Source organism: Sparus aurata, chromosome 16 (genome assembly GCF_900880675.1).
Source record: "Sparus aurata chromosome 16, fSpaAur1.1, whole genome shotgun sequence".
NCBI classification, from domain to species: Eukaryota; Metazoa; Chordata; class Actinopteri; order Spariformes; family Sparidae; genus Sparus; species Sparus aurata.
The window spans coordinates 27,501,132-27,525,456 of NC_044202.1; the positions used below are offsets into that span (position 1 = coordinate 27,501,132).

The following is a 24,325-nucleotide window of genomic DNA, read 5'->3' on the forward strand; positions in this document are numbered from 1 at the left end:
TATGACAGGAAACAGGATGAGAGTGGGGGAGTGACATGCAGCAAAGGGCCCAAGGCCGGGATTCAAACCTGCAGCAAGGACAATGCCTCTGTACACGGGATGACTGCTCCACCAACTGAGCTAAGCGGCGCCCAAAGTATGAGACTAAGTCGTACACCAATTTTTTTTATGGGCCCATATTGATCCTTTCATACCTGCAGTAATGGACGTAGGGATCCTATTCTCTGCCAGCCACTGAACTGACACAAATCAGCCACGTGAAGTGGCTGAAGAAGCAGCTGTCGACCACAGTAGTTACTACCTTCATACAACACCCACCTGGGGAGAGGACAAGTTACAGTCACAATTTTAACATATCTATATAATTGAGCTACAAAAAGGACAAAAAGCACCGTTTAGATTTAGATGTTTTTCTACTGAACCATTTTGCATTCTCACACTGTAAGTCTTACTGGGTTTAACAGCAGGTTTTTAAAACCACTGTTTGGATTGTTACTTATGCGCATGTGTACATTCAGATTACGAACTGTGCCTTTAAATGTACCAAAACATAACAGTGAAAATTGACTGTTGGTAAGTTGTGACTTACATTCCTCCCTCCACCACCAGGGAGCGTACGCGTGCGTCTAGGCCTGTCTGCAGCAGGTTCACAGCTCCATTTCTCAACACCACTTTGCGACCTCTACAGCCCACCTTACTGAACAATACGATGGATGGCAGAGAGAACTCCTGAACAAGAAGACCAGAGAGGTTCATTTGTCATCTGCAAAAAACTAACAGTGAGTCCTCTATACCAACAAGGTTGGAGTGGGCATCTAAAAGGACAATACTTACGTGTCCAACAGTCTGTATGGAGCAGACTGCAGTGTCTGAGGACAGGAAGCCCATGGCCTCTGTGTTGGGGTATTCTCCCTTCTCCAGCAAATACATGTTCTCAGTGAACTGGGCTCCTTCATATGCAACCCAGCTGACACACAGAGACACACATATCATTGGTGTCATATTGCTCTTCAGTTTTGCCCATAACTCTTTATCCTTAATAAAATCATGACTCATTAACATTAGATCCAACTCCATAGCACTTCCCCCAATTTGGTGCAGCTGAGTTTATTCAGTGTGTTCCTAAAAGCTCTCATTAGCACTGAGGGATACCACATTTCTCCAACTCAGAGATGCAAGTAAATCAACTAAAAAACAGATAAAAGTATGTTTTTTTTCCAGCTTAATGCCAAATAAACACAGTGCTCACCAGGCACCAGATGTGCCTACCTGCCAGCCAGCACCTTACAGGACCTGGGTCTGAAGTCCTCATCCAAAGCTGCTATGCTGTCCTCCAGAGCCACGAGCCTTCCCTGGAAACCTGGCTCAGAATACAGCTGCACCTGAAACATATATACAAACAAAACTTAGTGACCCAGCGAGAACAGGCAGCCAGGATGTTGGAGGAAAAATAAAGCCTTGAATTAATGGCTGATACCTTAAATTTAGTTGTTCCCATCAGTGTGTCCTATAGAACAAACAGGAGGGAGGGATTAACATCAACTGTGCACTCTTACAAACAAACAGTTGACTGTTGCTAGGGTTTATTTTAAAGGGTTAAACTTTACATCAAAGATTAGATTTACTTCAAACATCACAGCGAAAGACGCATTTCCATGTCAAAGAATCTGATGGGTTACATTCTGTTAATCATTTCGTACATGGAAGACTGGCTGTATGGATGAGATCTTGAAGTTTGGGGCACCCCAATCCTCTGGGCTTCCATATAGGCCTTTCTCCAGGACGTAGAGCTCTCCACTGAATCCAGGCTTCTCGAAGGCCACCCACCTGCCAGAGACAGGAAAACACGACAGAGCCATTCATCAGAACTCATTTACAACCCCAATTCTCAAAAAAAGTTGGTGTGCTGTGTAAATCGTAAATAAAAACAGAAAGCAATAATTTTCAAATATATAGCGTTTTTCTAAATACAACTATCAACCAAAACGGTGTTTACTGACAATGGTTTTACAAAGTGTTCTTAAGCCCATATAGTAATATCCTATATACAACTATTGTTTGACAAAGTGCTGAACCTTGCCCAATCCTTGTTTGTGACAGAATCCTCTTTTGAATGCCCCTCATGATACCCAATCATGATACTATCACCTGGAACCAGTGAATCTGTATATCTGTGGAATGTTCCAAACGTGTTTTTGAAGCATTCCACAATTTTCCAAGTTTTTTGTTTCCATTGTCTAAACTTGTTTAAAACATTGTTGCTGCATCAGTTTCACAATAAGCATATATTTACAGAAATCAAGAAGTTGATGAGTTCAAAAATGAAATATATTGTCTTTGTACAGGTAAAGCTGTCTGTTCACAGTATACCTTAAGAATCTGAATTAAATCACAGTGTTGACATGCAAACTAACACTATAAAAGGAGAACATCTGTGCTTCTTTGAGGGTTGTAAAGCAATTCAGCAGGCGAGGCAGATGTAAAGTAAACAGTAACATTACATAAAGTTCTTGATGAAGATTAAACAAATTCACTCAGCTCAAATGTGCAGTTGGCAGACTGCCAAAAATCTGCTGACTAAGAAATGTATGTCACGTTTTATAGATATCATTTCAGATAAGAAATGTGTTTAAAACATGAAACTTTTTGTAAACAATTGGGTACTTTACTTTAACTTCATAAACTGTACAGTATTTACTGTACTTGGATCAAGGCCTTTTTTTTGCTGAAACATTAGCTATATCTTAATTATTAACTCAAGTCTCAGTCAATCCAAATCCCTGCCCTCAAGAGATGAGTTTTTTCATCCTTTGTCAAACCTGACATATTAATTACCCAAGTGATCTGTCACACTAGATTGTACATAATTATTTTCTCTGAGGCTATATGTTTGGCCTATCACACACATGTGTGTGTATGTTCTTATGTGCACTGACAGAACTTTTTGTCATGTCTGGAAGGTGAGAGGCACATGCCCTTAGAAACACTATACGGGTGACAACACACAGTCAAAATGTTTCTGTCCTTCATTATTAATCTTAATGTAGAGAGGTATAACTTATTTTTCATACAGAAACCGTTTGACTTACACTCCACTCATGACATTGACGGACTGAGTTTTGACACCATAGCCGACGTCCTCCATGTTGATGACAGGACCCAACAAGTCCACACTGAGCCCCAGTGCGTCAAAGTTCCGCTCACTGAACAGTTTAACATGGGGGGACAGGAAATCCTTGGGAATATGAAAACACAGTGAAATAATAAGAAAGTAAAAAGCCTCTTAACTGTCCAGAAAATAAAAACACAGAAATGTTAAGTCTTTTATGTTTGTAGATAATTCAGAATCATCAGGGGCAGAGCTGGCACAATTTAAATGAATGTTAAAGGTGGAGCTAAAAAACCCCCAAAGCAATCCATGCTGAGCGCCAAAAATGGAAACAAGATCGGACAAGAAATGTGTGTCAGTGTCAGTAATATAAGGCTGATATTTACTGTGCACACTGGTCGAAGTGACAGGAGCCCTTCCTCTGACCCTCCCCAGTCACTGCAGTGAGGATACTCCCCCTCCTCCAGGATGTACTGCTGCCCTTCAAAGTCTACCTCTTGATAGCCGACCCAGCTACAATAACAAAACAAAGAAAAATGACTAAAAAATTCACAACCTTTATGTTATTTGATTTTATTCACTTAAATCATATTTGATTCCTGTGAAACAAGCGTGATTAGTAGATTATCTTGGTTAACAATGACGGCTGATTTATTGACTCAAAATGATACTCACAGACCACCAAGGATCTTTATAGACCCCACTGTGGACAATGTCTTCTTGTTCTCCTGCTTCTCATCTGTTTTTTCCTCTTGCGGTTCTTCGTGCAAGTTGTACATGTCACTGTTGACCTCTATGCACTCTCCCTCAAAGCTGGGCTTCTCAAACACTAAGGCCTGAATGAGAGAAAGGAAGGAAGCAGTTAAAGATGAGCCTCAGTCACAGACCTTGTGTGTGTGTGTGTGTGTGTGTGTGTGTGTGTGTGTGTGTGTGTGTGTGTGTTTGTAAGTGTAGAGTTTATGCCTCTATGTGTTTTTGGCTAATTTCTGTCTGTGGACTGCCATTCCACCAATAACAGTGCAATGCAGTATACAAAATAACTTGACATATCTCATATGCTGTCTTGGCCTGGAACTTTGAGCTTTTTTTTGTTGTATCTAGGACATTTATCGGGAATTCCTTATCGCAGGAACTTTCCCATGGGTCCAGGAAGAGAGAAAGAGTGAAAAAAAGAATAGTTGATAAAATAATCGAAATCAGATTTTTTTTTCTGATCGTTTCACGACATTTATGCACCTAACCAGAAATATATGTTCATCTAAAAGTCAGCAGACTGTGTGCGATCTGAGCTTTTCAATCTCTTTCAAATCTATTTCTTTTTTTAATTTCTGGCATTTCACTCAAAAAGCAGAGTCACGCAAATACAACAACAACAGAGTGACTCTTCCTTGTGTAAATTATTTGTCTGATCCTTTTTCAGATAGAGTGGAAACATACCAGAATGTGTAGAATGGACTTAGTTGCCACTTTATTCCCCATGGTTTCATATTCATCATTACTATAATTCCAGGAACATTTAGGTCAAAAAGAAAAATCCCTTACCAATGCATAGTCTGTATACATTTAAATATATTTGCGTAATTTACAAGATAAATGTATGACTACTTCATTGTGGAATCCCAGAAGTCAGACTTAGATATGCTTTGTCCTTTTAAACCTATGCATCACCTTGTTACTTGTTGTTTAGTATAAAGTAATTTACAATGTATCCAGTGATTTCTTCAATTTGCTTGTTTAGTCCCAAATATAATGATATTTAATTCACCGTAAAAGAAAAGCTGAGATACTGAAAACCAGAAAATATCTGATATTTTGCTTGAAAAAAATACTACAACTATGGATTGTTAATTCGGTTAATTTTCTTTTGACTGAATCAATGAAACTCCAGTTCTGCCTGCTCGACCAAAAATCTGAGCATGATGTTCCCCCGTAGTAGTTTAGATAATACATGCAATCATTGCTTCAGACTGCTTTTTTAGCTATAACATAAAATATCAGTTCCCCTTCAACAAAAACTTTTAGAGGTGGTCACATCACATCTTCACTACTGTAACACCTGATACCTTCACAAAATAACTTCTTATTTTTAATATTAGATGGTATGACTCTTAAATTTCTCTAAATCTATAAATATTCAGCTCAAGTCTGGGAGCACAAATGCTTAAGAAAGTTGCAATTTTCCCAAACCAATGTGACTATAAGCCAAGCCATCAACATAATGAATCATATCAGTTAACATGCCTCAGCTAAATCGCTCAATATCCTCAGCCATCTTTTTCATCTTCTCAGCTATCATTTGCAAGATATTCTAAACAGCTGATATTGATAGAAGCAACAAATGTAATTTAATACAGAACACACCTGGAATTCATTAGGATGCTCCACCCTTATTGCTCCCTATAATAAAGAGAAGCATATTTGTCAGAGCAATACAAGTGAGGAAATGACAGTATTGTGCAAACACATATCCATATTCAATGTACTGTACCATTCGGAGGGGTCTGAGAGACCCGATGAAGGGCTGAGGGAAACCCCAGGACTCTGGGCAGGGATACTCCCCCATCTCCAACACTCCTACCAAACCTCCAAACCCTGGATCAGTGTACACCAGCCAGCTACAGACAGAGACGGCATGTGAGAGAAAGTGAAAAAAAGGGAGGGAAGAAAATTGACACATGACAGAGTAATGACCATTGAGTGACATCTTCGCAGGGTAACCCTGTTTTAAGCTGTCACATAAATAAAGTGACTAAATATATTACTTCCACTCTCTACAACATGAGCCAGTTGAAAAATGTAAGTGCTAACCATCAATAATCAGCAGTAGTTAAAACTATGTCTGCCACAGGCTCTAGCCTGCAGCAAGCATTCGTACCGAGACAGAGCTGAATGCTGCATACAGATTCTGGTGGTTTCCCACCAACATGACACTGTTATGTCACCAGAATTCAACATCACTTTAAATGAGTATCACAAAAGAGCCGTTGGCTTTCAGTGTCAGCTGAACTCACACTCCAGAATGGACCTTAATTGAGCCAGTGCTCTGTGGCATCCCATAGGAGCCAATCTCTACTGTGTCGTCACAGTAAGATGACATCCTCCCCAACCCATTCACCTCTGCAAACAGGTCAATTCGGGGCATGCTATAGTCCTGTAAAACACAAAATAAAAAAGTGTGAGAAGATTTTAATTTGAATATTTACGGATGGTGAAGGCTATCATTAGACGATTGCATCACACTAACACAACATTTTGTAATGCTTTAATTTGAATGTTATCAAAAAAATCTACTAAACTCTTTTTTCATTTAGTAAAAGAGACAAAAGTATATATTAAATGTTAAATACTGATAAAACACAAGCAACCACACAGAAACAAATTACAGTCTCAAACTGGCATGACTATAATTCATATCCAGTATTTTATCAGGTTGAGCTCAACTCTTTTTTTAGAGCTGATGCCAATACTGATGCCAGGGAGCATAATATTCTGATATTGATATATCTGCTGATAGACAAATTTGATTAATGTGGTTATCAAACATGGATAAAGAAGTAGAACTGAGGCAGGACATCCTACAGCTACTCTGCAATGCACTTTATTGTATAAAATGACTCCTGTGCACTGAAACAGTAACCTGCACTGGGAATGTAATCATTATAAATGACCCCAAGCATAATCTTCTGCATGATGATCTCTAAAAAAACTGTTTTCATAACACCGTATGTCGGACAACATATACACTAATACCGATATATCTGTCATCAGCCAATATCGGACGATAATATCATCCCATTGATATGTTGGTCGGGCTCTATTATCAAGTAAGGTAATGGGTAGAGTATATAATTCAGCCATCAGTTTAAGCTTTTGATGGGAACCTTTTGATAACTGAACTGAATAACTGAACAGAACAGTATTTTGTTGATCCCAGAAGTATTGATATCCAATAGACAACCCTATTGAGGGTTCCACATGATTCACATGAACCACAGGAATTAAAGAAAATCACAGGAAATGTAATGACTGTAACTATATGAATGCAGCATGATAGACAAATGAATTCTATCATTGACCGCATCAGTACTTACCCTGACTGCTAATCTAACAGAACCTATGACCATTGGTGCTGTTTGTACAGGCTGACCCATCTGGTCTAATGTTGTTGGAGTTCCTTCTTCTGCCCACACATTCACTATGTGCTCTGTAGGACCTTCCTCAAGGGCAATGATACGACCCTGGAAGCCAGGTTTTTCATAAAGGAGCCAGCTGAGAAAAAGAAAATGATTAAATCAAAAATCTAAACAATTTCTCATTATTATAGTTTGAGGTGAACTAACAGGGATAATTAAATAGCTCAACAGAAGGCTCTGTTAGATAGATGCCTGTAATGACAAAGAGAATGCAGGCTTTGAAACATTGCCAGTGTAAAAAGACCAAGTGCAGACATGCAGTACAACCTGGTTAGTCATTTACCGCTTATACCGCATCAGCCAAACACTTCATCACAGAAAAAGATGAAGTGATGTTCCCACCGTCTATGGTTTTGGTGAATTACACTTATGATCATAAGCATTAATATTAAATCTGCAGGAGCCTGAGACTAGTACAAAGACCCTTACCATCCTCTGATGACTCTAACTGAGATGACTGGGGACAGCGTCATTGTGGTGGCATCCTCTGTATCACAGTAGAGCTCAAACGCTTCCCCTCTAAACTGCGCTTGTTCATGTATGACAATCTGGATGAGGAAATAGACATTTCATAAGATATAAAACAGCAAACAATGTGTTATTCACACAAACCATTAGTAAAAAAAAAACTAGTAAATAACCTGTAATCATACCTTTCCAGGTCTTTTGTGGAACCCTTTTACTGCAGGTATCTGAAAGAAAATGTAGTACTTTGATTATAAACTTGAACCTATGCTATATAAAAACCCCAGTCCTCCAAAGATTAGAGCTAATCGATGCTTAGCCTTTTCAGAGCCAAATTATGTCAAGAAATAAGAATATTTATTTTCCCCACCAGTCTAGTTCCAAATGTTGTCATTTGAATTTATTTTAATCTAGAAGGTATTTAAGAATATTTAAAATGGCTATTATTGTTACAAGTTTTATACTACTACTGCCTATACTAGCATCTTCTTACAACTCTTTACATCTTTTATCCATAACGTTTAGCTAAATATTCAGTTTATCCCTTACTTTTAACTTTATCAATCGAACTCTAAGCCAGTGGTTCCCAACCTAGGGGGGCACCAGAGATCGCAGGGGGTGCGCACAACTTCGTCTGCTCTGAAGTTGTGAGGTTACCAAAATTATATTTGTGCACATTAAATTTATAAAATCCCAATAACACACCCAACTGGATAATTAAAACTCTGTATAATCCAAACTGAAACATATTTTTGGTCCACATTTAAATTCATTAAGCTATTTATCACCAACACCTCTATGAGGTAGGCCTATTCTGGTCAAAAATTAAACTGTGTGTGTGTAGTAATTAAGGAGAATAACAGCTAAAACCTACAACTGTTGTTTATTTTTGCAAATAAAAGTTTGTAATTAATCACTTTATTCTTTTAGTGTACGCAGGTTGGGGTTGGGGGGGCCTGGCTTGTCTTGGACACAGGCAAGGGGGGCTTCAAGGAAAAAAGGTTGGGAACCACTGCTCTAAGCTAAATATTCACTGTTTATCCTGTGCATTAGGCTAAATATTGTAAATCCATTACTTTTAACTCAATATTCACTTTATCCCTTACTTTTAACTATTTCCATTGTTTATTCATTCATCTAAGCTAAATATTTTCTGTTTATATTTTGCTTTTAGCAAACAATTTTAATAGTTTATTCATTACTTTTAGCTAAATATTCAGTGTTTAGCCCTTACGCTGAATTTTTCAATCATTTATCCATTACTTGCAGCTAAAATGTATTCCCTGGTAATCCAGGCACTTCGCTGTTTCTCTAATTATCCTTTACTTTTACATATCTAACAATTTATCCTTTAATTATAGGTAACTAAAAGAAATCCTCTGCTCATGTTCACACACTTTAAAGGGCAGCACGTGTGTTCAGGTGTCAGGCTAAGTCAGTGTGTGGATATATATATATATATATATATATACGTTTTAAAAAAATCTAATTGTAATTTATATTTTACCTAATTAATTCCTCTACAATCATTTTACATATTCTCTAGTAACTGCAGAAGTACTCCCTAGGGTACAAGGACTCCTATTTGGGGTCACTGAGTACACAGTTTGATTAAAAGAAACAATAACAATTGTCTTGTGATGCCAAGGGCCGAATGGGAAAGAAATATGTTGTGCAGCGGGTTTTATTTTTTGCATAGTGCTGCTTTATTCACATGTTGATGCAAATACCTTAATGTGTCCAGCCTTGGCTGATCTTGGCAAAAATTTCCCATGCAAAATTCCTGACTGAGAACACACTCCTTGTTTCACCTGTCCTTACTTGCAAAATCACTTTGTTGCAACAGCAACAAAACAAAAGAACAGGATAGGAAACTGAGACACATCGCCATGGAAATAAAGTAGGGAATATCTATCTGTTAAAACTTAAAACAACTGTTCAAGAGCCCTTCCTGCTTTAGGCTATTATTTCTCTAGAATGCTCAAGACTTAGAAAATATTGAACTGAATATTACAATGTTGAAATCCAACCTTAGGCTTAGAAGTAGAGAGTCCATTTCTAGAAGTCTGTTTGCTGTAGTTGCTGGCTGGAGGCATTCCTGCAGGGCCCTTCAGCCCAACATCCACATTAGTTGCTCCTGCTATTGAGGTGTGGTCCATCATAGTACTACCCTCAGAATTGAATGTAGTTTTATTCCTCTGTGTAGAGCCCTGGGAGGCCTCCGATTCTCTTTTGTTTGTCTTGAGGTATTTCTCTAAATGATCAGGCAGCTTTATCTCAGAGAACGATTGCAGAGGGGGGGGGGAGGAGGAGCTGGGTGCTGACTCAATCACTGTACCTGTACCAGCACCCACAGGTGGGCCTTGATCTGTACCTTTCACACCCTTATTATCTGTGTCAATGCCAGGCAGAGGTGAATCAACAACTCCCTGCTTTCCAGCTGAGGGCAGGTCCTGTTGCTGGTTAGATGAAAGTGTGCTATTTGAGGCAGAGGTAGCTTCCTTTTTGGCCTTCCTGGAGGACTGAGGAGTGCTCAGTAAGCTGGAAAGGATGGACATCCTTCCAAGCCGTGACGTTAGCTTCCCAGGCCCTTCTCCATTGTTTTGTTTATTTTCTTCTCCTGAATCAATATTAATCCCCTCTTTGACTCCATCTTGCCCTTTCACCTCGTCAAGTGAGTTCATCTGGTCTCTTGCTGTGTGCTTGCCTTTATCTTGTGCATGTTTTTCCTTGGCCCGTCCCTCCCTTTTAGCTGCTTTTTCTTTAATAACCATACCTGGAGAAAGATCCCTAACACTTTTGCTTTTTTTGCTTAGGCCAAACTGGAATTGCTCTGGATCAAACGTTCTCTCAAAGTGGTCCTCCTTAATGGCTGGCATGGCAAAAGGTGGGGACGGGGACTTTTTATGGCTATGCCTCTTTGGAGGTTCTGAGAAAGGAATGCTGCCTTGCTTAATGCTCCTAATAAAATTATCATAGTCATCAGACTCAAGCGGTTCATCCTCACTGGCCGAGGCATTTAGACTTCTGTTCTGTTCTCTCTTCTGTTTTTGATGATATTCCACATCCAACCAGCTAGATGGGGATTCCTTCTTTAGCTGAAGACTTTGAGATGGAGTGGATGGTTTCACTGTAGCTAAAAGAGATGAACTGTCAATGAGTGATGGCTTTGTAGGCTTTAGTGGATCACTGAGGTTCATGTTTTTCTCTCTTGAAGTCTGCAGATCCTGTTTGACACCACTATTTATCTTTGTTTTCTGTTTTGTGCCTTGATCATTCTTATCAGCTTCAGTAGCATTAAGCACTTTATCTGGACCAACAGTGGTTTTGACTTTTTGTTTTCCACCACTTGTTTTGATGGAAACATCTTTTAAAATACCTGGTCCTGACTCTTGCTTGGCATCTGTCTTTGATGCCTTAATCTGTCTGTCGCCATCTTTAATGATGGTTTGCTGTTCCTGTTTCTTATTAGTCTTTCTAGCAGCTTTTTCAGTTGTCTTTTCTGCTAATTTGGTATCCTCATTTGTCTTTAGAGATTCTTTTGTTACAGTCTCTGGTTCCTGTTCAGGGTTAGCATTTCTGCATTTGGGTATTCTGGACATGTTTTTGTTGTCATGTTTTGTAATGTCCTCAGATTGATCTCCATGAATTATGGACTTCTGGACTCTCTGGATACTGACTTCACTGTTAGAGTTGGTAATTGCAGTCTCATTCACTGAACCCTTCACTGATGAATACTTGGTTTCAGTGTCTTCTTTAGTACCCACAGTACTCTGGGTTTTACTTATTCCCTGAGTTGTATCCGTTTGTAAAACTTTTCCATCTGCTGTCTTCTCTGGAGCTTTTTCTGTCTCAATTTGCTTTTCTAGGTTAGCTTTCTGACATTTGGATTCTGCTGATGTAGAAGCACTTTCCTCTGTTGTTTTAATGTCCTCATCTTGTTCTCTAGCAACTACGGTCGTCCAGTCCTTGTGATGACTAACTTCACTTTCAGCAGTCTCATTTGCCATCTCATTTGGTAAATTCTTACCAAATGCCTTTGTTTCCCTCTCTTCATTAGTACCTTCAGCACTCTGACTTTTAGCGCTTGAGGCTTTTAGTTCTGGAGTTTGACTCTTCTTACTAACATCAGTGTGTTTGTTCTCCAGATTCGATTCATTTTCCCTGACTTCCTTCTCTTTGGTTAGAAGTTCTTTGGCTTCTTTATCTTTCTTCTCAGCATCAGTACCAAGGACTTGATCTGGAACAACGGTGGTCTTGTCTTTTTGTTCTTCACCACTTGTTTTGATGGATGCATCTTTTAAAATAATTGGTCTTGACTCTTGTGTGGCATCTATCTTTGATGCCTTCATCTGCTGTTCCTCCTGCTTTGTCACTTCATTTTCAACTTTAACATCCTTTTTGATGATGGCTTTCTCTTCCTGTTTCTTATCAGTTTTTCTAACAGCTTTTTCAGTTGTCTTTCCTGATAATTTTGCATCTTCTTTTATCTTTAGAGATTCTGTTGTTTCAGTCTTTGGTTTATGTACTTGGTTAGCATTTGGATGTTGGGATTGTATTGACTTGTTTTTCTCTGTTTTTGTAATGTCTTCATCTTTATCTCCAACAATTTTAGACTTCTGGTCCTCCTGGATAGTAACTTCATTAATAGATTTTGTACATGTAGTCTTATTCTCCATTCTTTTTATTGATGAATCCTTTCTTTCAATCTCTTCTTCAGCACTCTTGATTTCACTTCGTTCTTGAGTTGTATCCATTTGTAGAACTTTGCTGTCTGTTGTCTTCCCTGGTGCTTTTCCTGTAGGGGTATTTTCCTCATTCTTTTTAATATCTTCATCTTGGTTTCTGCAAATTATGGATGCCTGGTCCTCCTGGCTACTAACTTCACTTTCAGCAGTCTCATTTGCCATCTCATTTGGTAAATTCTTACCAAATGCCTTTGTTTCCCTCTCTTCATTAGTACCTTCAGCACTCTGACTTTTAGCGCTTGAGGCTTTTAGTTCTGGAGTTTGACTCTTATTACTAACATCAGTGTGTTTGTTCTCCAGATTCGATTCATTTTCCCTGACTTCCTTCTCTTTGGTTAGAAGTTCTTTGGCTTCTTTATCTTTCTTCTCAGCATCAGTACCAAGGACTTGATCTGGAACAACGGTGGTCTTGTCTTTTTGTTCTTCACCACTTGTTTTGATGGATGCATCTTTTAAAATAACTGGTCTTGACTCTTGTTTGGCATCTATCTTTGATGCCTTCATCTGCTGTTCCTCCTGCTTTGTCACTTCATTTTCAACTTTAACATCCTTTTTGATGATGGCTTTCTCTTCCTGTTTCTTATCAGTTTTTCTAACAGCTTTTTCAGTTGTCTTTCCTGATAATTTTGCATCTTCTTTTATCTTTAGAGATTCTTTTGTTTCAGTCTTTGGTTTATGTACTTGGTTAGCATTTGGATGTTGGGATTGTATTGACTTGTTTTTCTCTGTTTTTGTAATGTCTTCATCTTTATCTCCAACAATTTTAGACTTCTGGTCCTCCTGGATAGTAACTTCATTAATAGATTTTGTACATGTAGTCTTATTCTCCATTCTTTTTATTGATGAATCCTTTCTTTCAATCTCTTCTTCAGCACTCTTGATTTCACTTCGTTCTTGAGTTGTATCCATTTGTAGAACTTTGCTGTCTGTTGTCTTCCCTGGTGCTTTTCCTGTAGGGGTATTTTCCTCATTCTTTTTAATATCTTCATCTTGGTTTCTGCAAATTATGGATGCCTGGTCCTCCTGGCTACTAACTTCACTTTCAGCAGTCTCATTTGCCATCTCATTTGGTAAATTCTTACCAAATGCCTTTGTTTCCCTCTCTTCATTAGTACCTTCAGCACTCTGACTTTTAGCGCTTGAGGCTTTTAGTTCTGGAGTTTGACTCTTATTACTAACATCAGTGTGTTTGTTCTCCAGATTCGATTCATTTTCCCTGACTTCTTTCTCTTTGGTTAGAAGTTCTTTGGCTTCTTTATCTTTCTTCTCAGCATCAGTACCAAGGACTTGATCTGGAACAACGGTGGTCTTGTCTTTTTGTTCTTCACCACTTGTTTTGATGGATGCATCTTTTAAAATAACTGGTCTTGACTCTTGTTTGGCATCTATCTTTGATGCCTTCATCTGCTGTTCCTCCTGCTTTGTCACTTCATTTTCAACTTTAACATCCTTTTTGATGATGGCTTTCTCTTCCTGTTTCTTATCAGTTTTTCTAACAGCTTTTTCAGTTGTCTTTCCTGATAATTTTGCATCTTCTTTTATCTTTAGAGATTCTGTTGTTTCAGTCTTTGGTTTATGTACTTGGTTAGCATTTGGATGTTGGGATTGTATTGACTTGTTTTTCTCTGTTTTTGTAATGTCTTCATCTTTATCTCCAACAATTTTAGACTTCTGGTCCTCCTGGATAGTAACTTCATTAATAGATTTTGTACATGTAGTCTTATTCTCCATTCTTTTTATTGATGAATCCTTTCTTTCAATCTCTTCTTCAGCACTCTTGATTTCACTTCGTTCTTGAGTTGTATCCATTTGTAGAACTTTGCTGTCTGTTGTCTTCCCTGGTGCTTTTCCTGTAGGGGTATTTTCCTCATTCTTTTTAATATCTTCATCTTGGTTTCTGCAAATTATGGATGCCTGGTCCTCCTGGCTACTAACTTCACTTTCAGCAGTCTCATTTGCCATCTCATTTGGTAAATTCTTACCAAATGCCTTTGTTTCCCTCTCTTCATTAGTACCTTCAGCACTCTGACTTTTAGCGCTTGAGGCTTTTAGTTCTGGAGTTTGACTCTTCTTACTAACATCAGTGTGTTTGTTCTCCAGATTCGATTCATTTTCCCTGACTTCTTTCTCTTTGGTTAGAAGTTCTTTGGCTTCTTTATCTTTCTTCTCAGCATCAGTACCAAGGACTTGATCTGGAACAACGGTGGTCTTGTCTTTTTGTTCTTCACCACTTGTTTTGATGGATGCATCTTTTAAAATAACTGGTCTTGACTCTTGTTTGGCATCTATCTTTGATGCCTTCATCTGCTGTTCCTCCTGCTTTGTCACTTCATTTTCAACTTTAACATCCTTTTTGATGATGGCTTTCTCTTCCTGTTTCTTATCAGTTTTTCTAACAGCTTTTTTAGTTGTCTTTCCTGATAATTTTGCATCTTCTTTTATCTTTAGAGATTCTGTTGTTACAGTCTTTGGTTTGTGTTCTTGGTTAGCATCTGGATGTTGGGATTGTATTGACTTGTTTTTCTCTGGATTTGTAATGTCTTCATCTTTGTCTACAACAGTTTTGGACTTCTGGTGTTCTTGGATACTGGCTTCACTCATAAATGTAGTCTCATTCACCAAATTCTTCACTGATGAATCCTTTCTTTCAGTCTCTCCTTCAGCAAACTTGATTTCACTTAGGTCTTTCACCTGAGTTGCATCAATTTGTATAACTTTGCCATCTACTGTCTTCCCTGGAGCTTTTTCTGTCTCTATTTGCTTTTCTAGGTTAGCTTTCTGACACTTGGATTCTGCTGATGCAGGAGCACTTTTCTCTGTTGTTTTACTGTCCACATTTTGTTCTTTGGAAAACATGGCTGTCTGGTCCTCAAGGCTACTAACTTCATTTTCAGCAGTCTCATTTGAAATCTTATTTGGTAAATTCTTACCAGATGCCTTTGTTTCACTCTTTTTCTTTGTACCTTCAGCACTCTGAGTTATAATGCTTAAGGCTTTTGGTTCTTGAGTTTGACTCTCCTTTACAATGTCAGTGTGTTTGTCGTCCTGATTTGATTCATTATCTCTGACTTTCTCATCTTTGGTTAGAGGTTCTTTGGTTTCCAGTTCATTTTTCAATGTTGAAGCCTTCATCTGCAAATCCATTTCCTTATTGACACTTCCTGCATTTTCTCTGAAGAGGATCCCACATTTTGTTTTTGCATCGACCACATCGTCTGTATTGTATTGAAGTGCACTTCTTGTTTGCTCTGTCTCTGTCTTCTTCTCCTGTAGGACATCTGTAACTACCATCCTTGGCTCCTTCTCTGAGTCAGGCTGTAAACATCTCTCCTCTGATGAGAGATATTTTGGTTTCTGTGGTTCTTTAATGTCTTTCTCTGCTTGATCCTCAATAGTTCTACCCTTGAGCTCCTTTTTGCAATTGTTCTGTGAGTCAGCACTTTCCACTGCTGCGTCATTCTGCCTTTCATTTGGTTTTGAGTTTTTCTCCAATCTTTCAAATTTCCCTGCCAGTAAAAGAGGCTCTTTGTCCAGCTGATTTTCAGCATTCTTGGTTGATTCAAAAACAGTCACAGTCTCTGTTTGTATGCCCAAAGCCTCTGTTGGTTTCCTGCCAACCTCCTCTTTGTTTCTCTCCTCTACCTCAAAATCCTTTACTACATTTCTGCTGAATGTGGGCAATCTATCATTTTCAAGAATGATATTTGTGGTTTGATCCTTTAATAACTCCCTTTGCTGCTTTTCACTGTTAAGGGAAACTCTGCCTGCCATAACACCTTCCTGATCAGTGTGGTTCAATAAGCTGCTATCAATGCCGTCAAACAAAACAGGTTTGACTGATATATCAGTTACATCCTTATGAGCTGCTATTGTGTCCTTATCCAACCCTGCAGAGTCTGGCTCTTTCTCTTGAATTGAATCTGGTGTTCTGGTTGTCTCCAAAATGTCATTCTCTTTAGAATCTACTGGACAAATCTTTGGTGAAAATGGCATTTCCTGTTCCTGTGTTTGAATGTGAGATACATTTTCAGGTGGAGTCTCAACTCTTGTTTGTTGATTGGCCTCACACTGTCCTCCGTTGCTATCAGCCTCAGCCTTATTTACATCAGTAACTGATGACAGAGATAGAATTGCCTCACTGTTAGTAAATACCTCAGCTCCTGGGCCTGTGACTGGTGCAACTCTTGCTTGAGTCTTTTTTGTAACAGTAACATCGTTGTTTTGAATTGATTGAGTTTTTGAAATCTTTTTATTTGTAAGACTGGATTTGCTCTCCTCCACCTCTTTTGTCCCTTTTCCTTTTGGTTTGAATTCACCTGTGCTGGACTGATTGTCTTTGAGCTTTATCATGTGTTCTTCATCCTCTGTAGACTGAGACTTGAATTTGAATCTATCATCACCGGCACTGTCCTCAACTTGATCTGCTATGGAACTGTCAGGCTCCTCGACAGCTGTCTCTGTTTTAGTGGTCTGATTTGTGTCCTCCTGTTTGGATGTAGATGTGTTTGAAGAGTAGTCAGGTAGTGTAATATTTCTGGATATCATTTTGTTGGAGCTTCTCTGACCTCTTAAAGGAAGCTTGCTTACAGATGATGATGGCTCAGCTGAATCCTTTACTGGACTTCTGTTGTGTTTGATGTTATCACTTTGTTTGGAGAGCCTCAAAGAGACTGTTTTCTCTTGCTTGGTAGGAGGTGGAGAGACAGACTCTTTATGTGTGTCACTCTCTTTGTGACTAACGCTTCTTTTAAAGGTGTGTTTGGTTGGCCTCGTTGACAGCATACTTCCTGTTGGAAACACACACAAACACAGTTTTAGATGACAACAGCAAAATAACAAATGAGAAAAATCCTTTGTATAATAATTTGTTTAAACACTTGTTTGCTTTGTTGTGGACAATTAAATAAGAAGATCAATGCCACTTTATTTTTGTGGTTAGTATGACACTAGTAAGCTTAGCTTAGCATAAAAAGAAGAGGAAAAAGGCCCAGCTCAGTCCAAAGGTAATAAAATCTGCCAACTCGCACCTCTAAAACTGACTAAGTAACATGTTTTATTTTTTGTTTACACACAAAGTGTTTAAAAACAACATGTTGTGGTATTGCAGTATGGAGGACTAAATCTGACATAAGTATAAATAAATAAATAAATAAATGCATAAATAAATGAATGCATAAATAAATGCATGAATAAATATATAAATAAATACAGGATTAAATAAATAAATGAATAAATAAATAAATGCTGAAAAAAATGTATAAATAAATAAATAAAAGTATAAATAAAAGAATAAATGCTTTTTATTTATTTCTACATTTCTGTTCACCTACATTTATTTATTTCTACATTTCGGTTCACCTACATTTATTTATTTCTGTATTTCTGTGTCCATATGTTAATGAGGAGGTAGGAGGTCCTAACCTCAGTCAAGAGCATGATTGGTCAAATCGGAGAGCCAGACAAAAGCAAACGATGCCTGATCCCAAGCCTCGCTCTCTGTAACGTTGTAAACCAGCTCCAGTTAGCTTAATGGCCTCGACCGGTGTGACAGGTTAACTGGCGTTCAGTGGTGTGGTTTGAGAATCTCGTCTGGAGAGAGAGGGGTCCTCAGCCATGTCCGCTAACCAGGAAAAACATTCTGCTCATCGCTCCAAGTCATGTATATGTGTTTTTGTTTTGACGCGGCTTGAACACTTCTATCCCCACGGAGATACGGGTATTTTTCACTCCGCACTGCGTTCAAATGGTTACTTAAAGCCATCGTTCCGAGCCGCATACATCATTATTAAGCTGAAGCTAAGTCAGTGTGAAAACTGTACACTGTCATACAGCCTGCTGGTCAAACAGTCTGCAGAGTACGCTGACTTCCAGCCCGAGTTCAGCGTGAGAGCTAACAGCGGTGTCCACGCCGCTCTCGAGCCGCTCGTCGTGAACAAATGCAGCCCCGGCATCTCCGTGTGGATAGAAGTGTTCAAGCCACGTCAAAACGAATACACATATACATGACTTGGAGCGATGAGCAGAATGTTTTTCCTGGTTAGCGGACATGGCCGAGGACCCCTCTCTCTCCAGACGGGATTCCCTTTAAAAAAATTTTTTTTAAAGATTTTTTCTGGCATAGACACCTTTATTAAGCAGTAGACAGATAGGAAATACTGGAGAGAGAGGGGGATGTGACATGCAGCAAAGGACCTCTGGCCGGAATCGAACAGGGGTCAGCTGCGTATATGGCATGCGCTCTAACCACTCGACCACCTGCGCGCCCTCCAGACGGGATTCTCAAACCACACCACCAGCACACATGGGACCCTCGCAAGTTAAAATGAACGCCAGTCAAATTCATTACTAAACCAGAGCTATATGAATGACAAATGTCAACAACTGCAGCTAATAGTTAGCTGAGCGGGCTTGCTGGTAGCCAACAACATTCCTGTACAGTGTGCATTTATTCTTTTATTTATACTTTTATTTATTTATTTATACATTTATTTCAGCATTTATTTATTTATTTATTCATTTATTTATGCATTTATTTATCTATGCATTTATTTATTTATGCATTTATTTATTTATACATTTATTTATTTATTCATGCATTTATTTATATATTTATTCATGCATTTATTTATTCATTCATTTATTTCAGCATTTATTTATTAATTTATTTATGTATTTATGCATTTATTTTTTTATTTATTTATACTTACGTCAGGTTTAGTCCTCCATATTGCATATGCACATCTGTTTATTGGATCGGTACAGTTTTTGTACAGGTTAAATAAATAAGGCATACCTTGTTAATTAGTGAGCTTGAAAGGTGCTGGTAGGCAGATTTTGTTATGTTTGGACAAAGCCAGGCTAGTTGTTTCCCACTGCAAAGTATTTGTGCTAATCTAAGCTAATCAGCTATTAGCTACATTTTGAACAAACAGACAAGAGTGATATGAACATGTAGACTAACTCTCAGCACACAAAAAGCAAATAATTACTCAACTCAAAACTAGTCCTTTAACATATGAACAATTTTAATCATCAAAGTTAACTGTATCCAATATCTGATTGACAACGTTACAGTACTGGAAATGACTAATATACTGTCTGGCATACAATATGATGTGATTATACTGCCTTACCTTTCTTAGGACTTTCAGAGAGCGGGAGTGGTGTCTCACTGCCAGGCCTCTCGTCAGGCGTTAGATCTTGCCGCTCTGAATTCTGCTTCTGGACAGTCTTGGGTCTATCTGAGTCTGCGTGACTTGATGTAATTTTTCTAATGCCACTTGTTTCAGTTATCTCATTGTTCCTCTTTCTTGTCGGAGATGAGATGGGTAACCGACTACTTGATGCCATGGAGGCATTGTTCTCCAGAATGTTGTGCCCTTGTTTTTTGACATCCAGGCTCTTCCTGTCAGTTGGGTGCACTGTTTTAATACAACTCTCCTCTTTGTCTTTCACCACACCATTTGCCTGGTTTATAGAGCCAGTGTCCTCATCTGACTTTTCTTTAATATGCTTTGTTCCCATCTTGAGTGTTGGTTTTATAGCAGAAATGTCTCCTGATTTAGCTTTCTCTCCCTTGGCCTCTTCAAACGTTGGTTTCCTGCCAGCTTTGGTTATACTGACGGGAGATTTTAAAGATTCTTTGGTCCTGAGTTGTTTCTGCACTTTGGAAAAGACCTCTGACCCACAGGCATCAGTCGGTGATGATTTATCTGGGGTCTCTTGTGATATCATATGGACCTCTGATGTTGACCTTTTGGGGATTTTAGAATTTGAACCTGTTGCACTTGATGTATCACTGGTGCTTTGGTCTATATGTGTTGGTAACATAGATGCAGTTTTATCATTGCTGCGTTCCCTCTGTGGTGGTATATGACTGGCAGTTCCAGCTCTTGTGCTCTCTGTTGAGGCTTTATCCTTTGTTATCACATTTTTGGCCTTACTGCCAGCTGCTGAGGATGAGGTCTTTGCTCCACTTACTGTGGTATGCCGACTTTGTGATGCTGATTTAACCCCTTGTATAGAAGGTGTAGCCTGGTTAGGGCCTTGGCCTCTTACCCCAGACTCTACCATTTGTGACTTTGCTCTGTACATATCTGAGGTTGCAGAGTTATCATTAAAGTCAGAGGCCTCAGACTCTGTTTTTTCTTTAACTAGGAGGTCAGGAGAATTTGTATCAGAGAGTGTAGTCTCATCTGTTGTTTGAAATGGTCCAAGGTTTGCTTGAGCCTCGAGGTCCGCATTGTTGTTTTGGAGGCTTGGCAATCTAAAGAGAGAGAGAGAGAGAGAGAGAGAGAGAGAGAGAGAGAGAGAGAGAGAGAGAGAAAGAGAGAGAGAGAGAGAGAGAGAGAGAGAGAGAGAGAGAGAGAGAGAGAGAGAGAGATTAACAGAAATACAGTAAACTGAATAAGCTCAGACGTATGACAATTTAATTAAGGGACACTGGATAGAACAGGAAGGAGGAATAGACTTAGTAAAGGAATAATTTGACATTATGAAATACAAGAATTTATCTTTCTGCCTTCAGTTGATGACATGATTGATACTGCTTTCACAGCTGAACAGAAAATACCTAGTTAAAGCCAGCAGCTGGTTAACTTTGCTTAAAGCGAAACTCTCGCCAAAAAGCAACCAAGGCTTTATTTGGGATTGAATATGAGTCAAACCTTCGTGTGAAAGCATAATTACGACGAAAGAGGCACTTTTAAGATTTACCGTAGTTTTGGTTTTGGGCATGTTAATTTTGAACGCGAGAGCTAGGGGCATGATACGCTAGCATCAAAATCGCTATTTTTAGAACACTAAGAAGGCTCGACACAACATGAAACTTTGCTCGTAGCATAACCATCACTCATGAACACGAGCATTGAGAACATTGTTTGTGTACACAGAGTTTAAGAAAAAGAAGGTTTTGCTGCTGCATCATGAGGTGCAGCAGCTAACGTGAGTTGTTCAAAAACCTTCTTTTTCATAAACTCTGTGTACACAAACAATGTTCTCAATGCTCGTGTTCATGAGTAGAGACCCTGGTGATGCTACGAGCAAACTTTCATGTTGTGTCGAGCCTTTTCAGTGTTCTAAAAATAGTGCCTAGCTCTCCCGTTCAAAATTAACGTGCCCAAAACCGAAACTACGGTAAATCTTAAAAGTGCCTCTTTCGTCATAATTATGCTTTTACATGAAGGTTTGACTCATATTCAATCCCAAATAAAGCCTTGGTTGCTTTTTGGGGAGAGTTTTGCTTTAAGATAAAGACTGGAAAAAGGAGGGGAAACAGCTAACATGGCTTCCTAATGAACTCACTATTTAACACAAAGTGTGAAAAGTTGTGAAAGATAGGTTGGTTGCTGACGTATTCTTAGGTCGGCATGAGTTATCATTACCAAGAAAAGGCTTCTCTCATTGCTGTTGAGTCTGGAATGACTTTGTCTGAATTTGCACAATTTTACTGTGTCCATAAAACTTAAAGCGACATTATGTAAAAAACGTCATTTTGTGTGATGAACCAATTTGTCAGACATAATGTAGGTGTTAACTACTGACAAAACTCATTATGTCATAATAATGTTATGTTATGAAAATTTGTATTTTGCGGTAAACATGTAACACTATGACCTAACCCTCTCGCTAAAGTAACATAGTGCAAAAACATGTGATGGGGTGAAGTGGCTGTCTTCAGCTATATCTCTTCAGCTATTTTTTTGGTCTTTTATACCTACAGCATGTTACCAAGTAACCCTAAAATCAAACAGGTGAACAACCAACTTGTCATGAATAACTTTTTTAGGCAGGGAAGCTACACAATAGGTAAACATAGCAAAGGTGAGCTTAATTCTAATTCAAACTTCCCAAAAAGAAAATGAATCCTGACTTCTTTATTACTATCATCTTCATTAAGTGATAAATGCGTTTGAGAACTTTCAAGCATTATTTGCTGTACGTCATAGAAAAACCTAAGGACCAAACATGAATATTTCAGTGCCTCGGTGCGAGTTTAGCCTGTATTGTTCTGTTCTGTTACAATGGAGCATGGGAACTCAGAGCTCAGGTTGCATGCATGCTTAGCTCTCTTTACCTCCCTTGCTCTCTGTTTTCCCGGGATCAAAGGGACTGTTAAACAGTAACCACAGAAAACTAAAATAGACGGATACTCACGGTTTTACTTTAGTTGTGTCTGAAGCCTTTGTAGTTGAATCTCTGCTATACTCCTCTCCAGCCGGTTCATTCCCATCTAAACTTGGCTCTGGGCTTACATATACCTTGTGGGCAAAAACCTTGTGTTTTGAAGGCAAGCTCACAGTCTTGCGCGTAACACGAGTTTCCCCCGATCTGCGTTTCTCCTGGAGTGAACCCTGCTTTGAAAGGCCGCCAGTGTCAGGCCCGTCTGGCTGCAGCTGGAACTCCCCTGCAGTCAATGCCAAGGAGATGGCTGATTTTGGTGTGCTGCCACTGGACAACAAAGCCTCTGAGGAGGTAGAAGAGCTTTCTGCAGCTCCCTGGGTGTTTGAGTCGTCCTCAGGAATTACTGTGACAGGTACAGCCAGCACAGGGGGAGAGTCAGCTCTGAAGCCTTCCTCCTCTTCATTCATTACATCATTCTCTTTCTCCTCCTCCCTCTCCCAGTCATCCTCCTCTCCCATGTGTGTTTCTACCCATATGGCTTTGTGAAGTTGGACAGGAGAATCACCTCTGAGTACTTCCTCTTCCTCAGGGTTCAATGCTGTAGCCACAGTGTCCCAGGAGAATATCTGAGCCCTCCTCCTCGCTCCAGAGTTTTCCTTTGATGTGATTGGAGAGTCTTTATCTACCTGTTTAGTTGCGATGACGTGTGATTTGGACGACTGAGTGCCTAAAGTTATTCCCTTCAGAGCTGTGATATGGCCCTTTTCTCCAACTGTCACTGATGTTTTCTTTGATCCTAAGCTTATCGAGGTTAAGTTAGGTGACCTAGAGGCCTCTGTTGATTTGGAGAGTGGTATCTTTAATGACGACAGTGTGGTATGGTTATCTGCACTACCCTCTGTGTGTTTCAGGGTATTTTCTTCCAAACTGACCCGCAGCCTCTTGCTTACTTCCTCCACAACTGACTCTGCAAAGCCTAGTTCTGAGATTGAATCAACAACTGGATGAGTGGTGGTAGCGCGGTCAGGAGTGGTGGGAGTCACATTCCCAGAATGCCTTTCATCACTGGCTGTGCTGACCCGGCACACATGCACCTGCCTCACACTGCTTCTGCCACTGCTGTCGCTGTCTGCAAAAGGGAGGTCTGCTTCACATGTCAGCACTGAAGCCGAGCTTGAGGCGCTGTGACTGGAGCTTTGGCTAAGGGTCTCGCCACCTGCTGCTCCCATTCTGCTATCGAGAGAGGGCGTTGGAGTCTTAAGCCCATCCTCCCGTTGTGAAAATTGAGACGAGGGAGATGTTGGGGAACTTAGATCTGTGGAAGCATCTGAATGATGCCTGCTGCTGCTCTTCTTTTTCTTTGAGTTGAAAAAATTGGTAATGCGATTAAAGACTCCCCTCTTTTCCTCCAAATTCTGAAAAGAGGACAGACAAGAAGCAGACAGAAAGATACATATTGAGTTGGAAAGAGTAGCTGGCACACCCATTTCTGTAAAAGGTGTGCTCTTCCATAGATATGTAGCTGAAAGCTAAAGGCGAGAACAACTGACATAATAACCATACATTCCCTTCGAAGATCTGCAAATAAAATGTGAATTACCACACTTTTGTTTGATATTCCCAGGTTAGAGGCTATTTACACTATATTGAACTTAGTCAAGTCAATAAATGAGCTGCGCCCTCTAAAC

At 39.3% G+C, this 24,325-nt stretch overlaps 1 protein-coding gene across 2 annotated transcripts in view; it reads right to left on the reverse strand.

Moving 5' to 3' along the window:
• crybg1a (crystallin beta-gamma domain containing 1a) overlaps window positions 1-24,325 on the reverse strand; it is a 52,239-nt gene that overhangs the window by 5,898 nt on the left and 22,016 nt on the right. For both annotated transcript variants that reach the window (XM_030443859.1, XM_030443860.1), the window contains exons 3-20: window positions 22,671-24,052; window positions 19,649-20,781; window positions 9,798-17,302; window positions 7,956-7,994; window positions 7,732-7,850; window positions 7,201-7,378; window positions 6,121-6,260; window positions 5,598-5,724; window positions 5,471-5,506; window positions 3,785-3,945; window positions 3,496-3,622; window positions 3,090-3,235; window positions 1,701-1,827; window positions 1,478-1,507; window positions 1,270-1,382; window positions 835-967; window positions 590-729; window positions 195-318 (exon numbers count right to left, since the gene is read on the reverse strand). In XM_030443859.1, coding sequence (XP_030299719.1) covers window positions 195-318; window positions 590-729; window positions 835-967; window positions 1,270-1,382; window positions 1,478-1,507; window positions 1,701-1,827; window positions 3,090-3,235; window positions 3,496-3,622; window positions 3,785-3,945; window positions 5,471-5,506; window positions 5,598-5,724; window positions 6,121-6,260; window positions 7,201-7,378; window positions 7,732-7,850; window positions 7,956-7,994; window positions 9,798-17,302; window positions 19,649-20,781; window positions 22,671-24,052 — 11,760 coding nt within the window. The remainder of the gene's footprint in view (window positions 1-194; window positions 319-589; window positions 730-834; window positions 968-1,269; window positions 1,383-1,477; window positions 1,508-1,700; window positions 1,828-3,089; window positions 3,236-3,495; window positions 3,623-3,784; window positions 3,946-5,470; window positions 5,507-5,597; window positions 5,725-6,120; window positions 6,261-7,200; window positions 7,379-7,731; window positions 7,851-7,955; window positions 7,995-9,797; window positions 17,303-19,648; window positions 20,782-22,670; window positions 24,053-24,325) is intronic.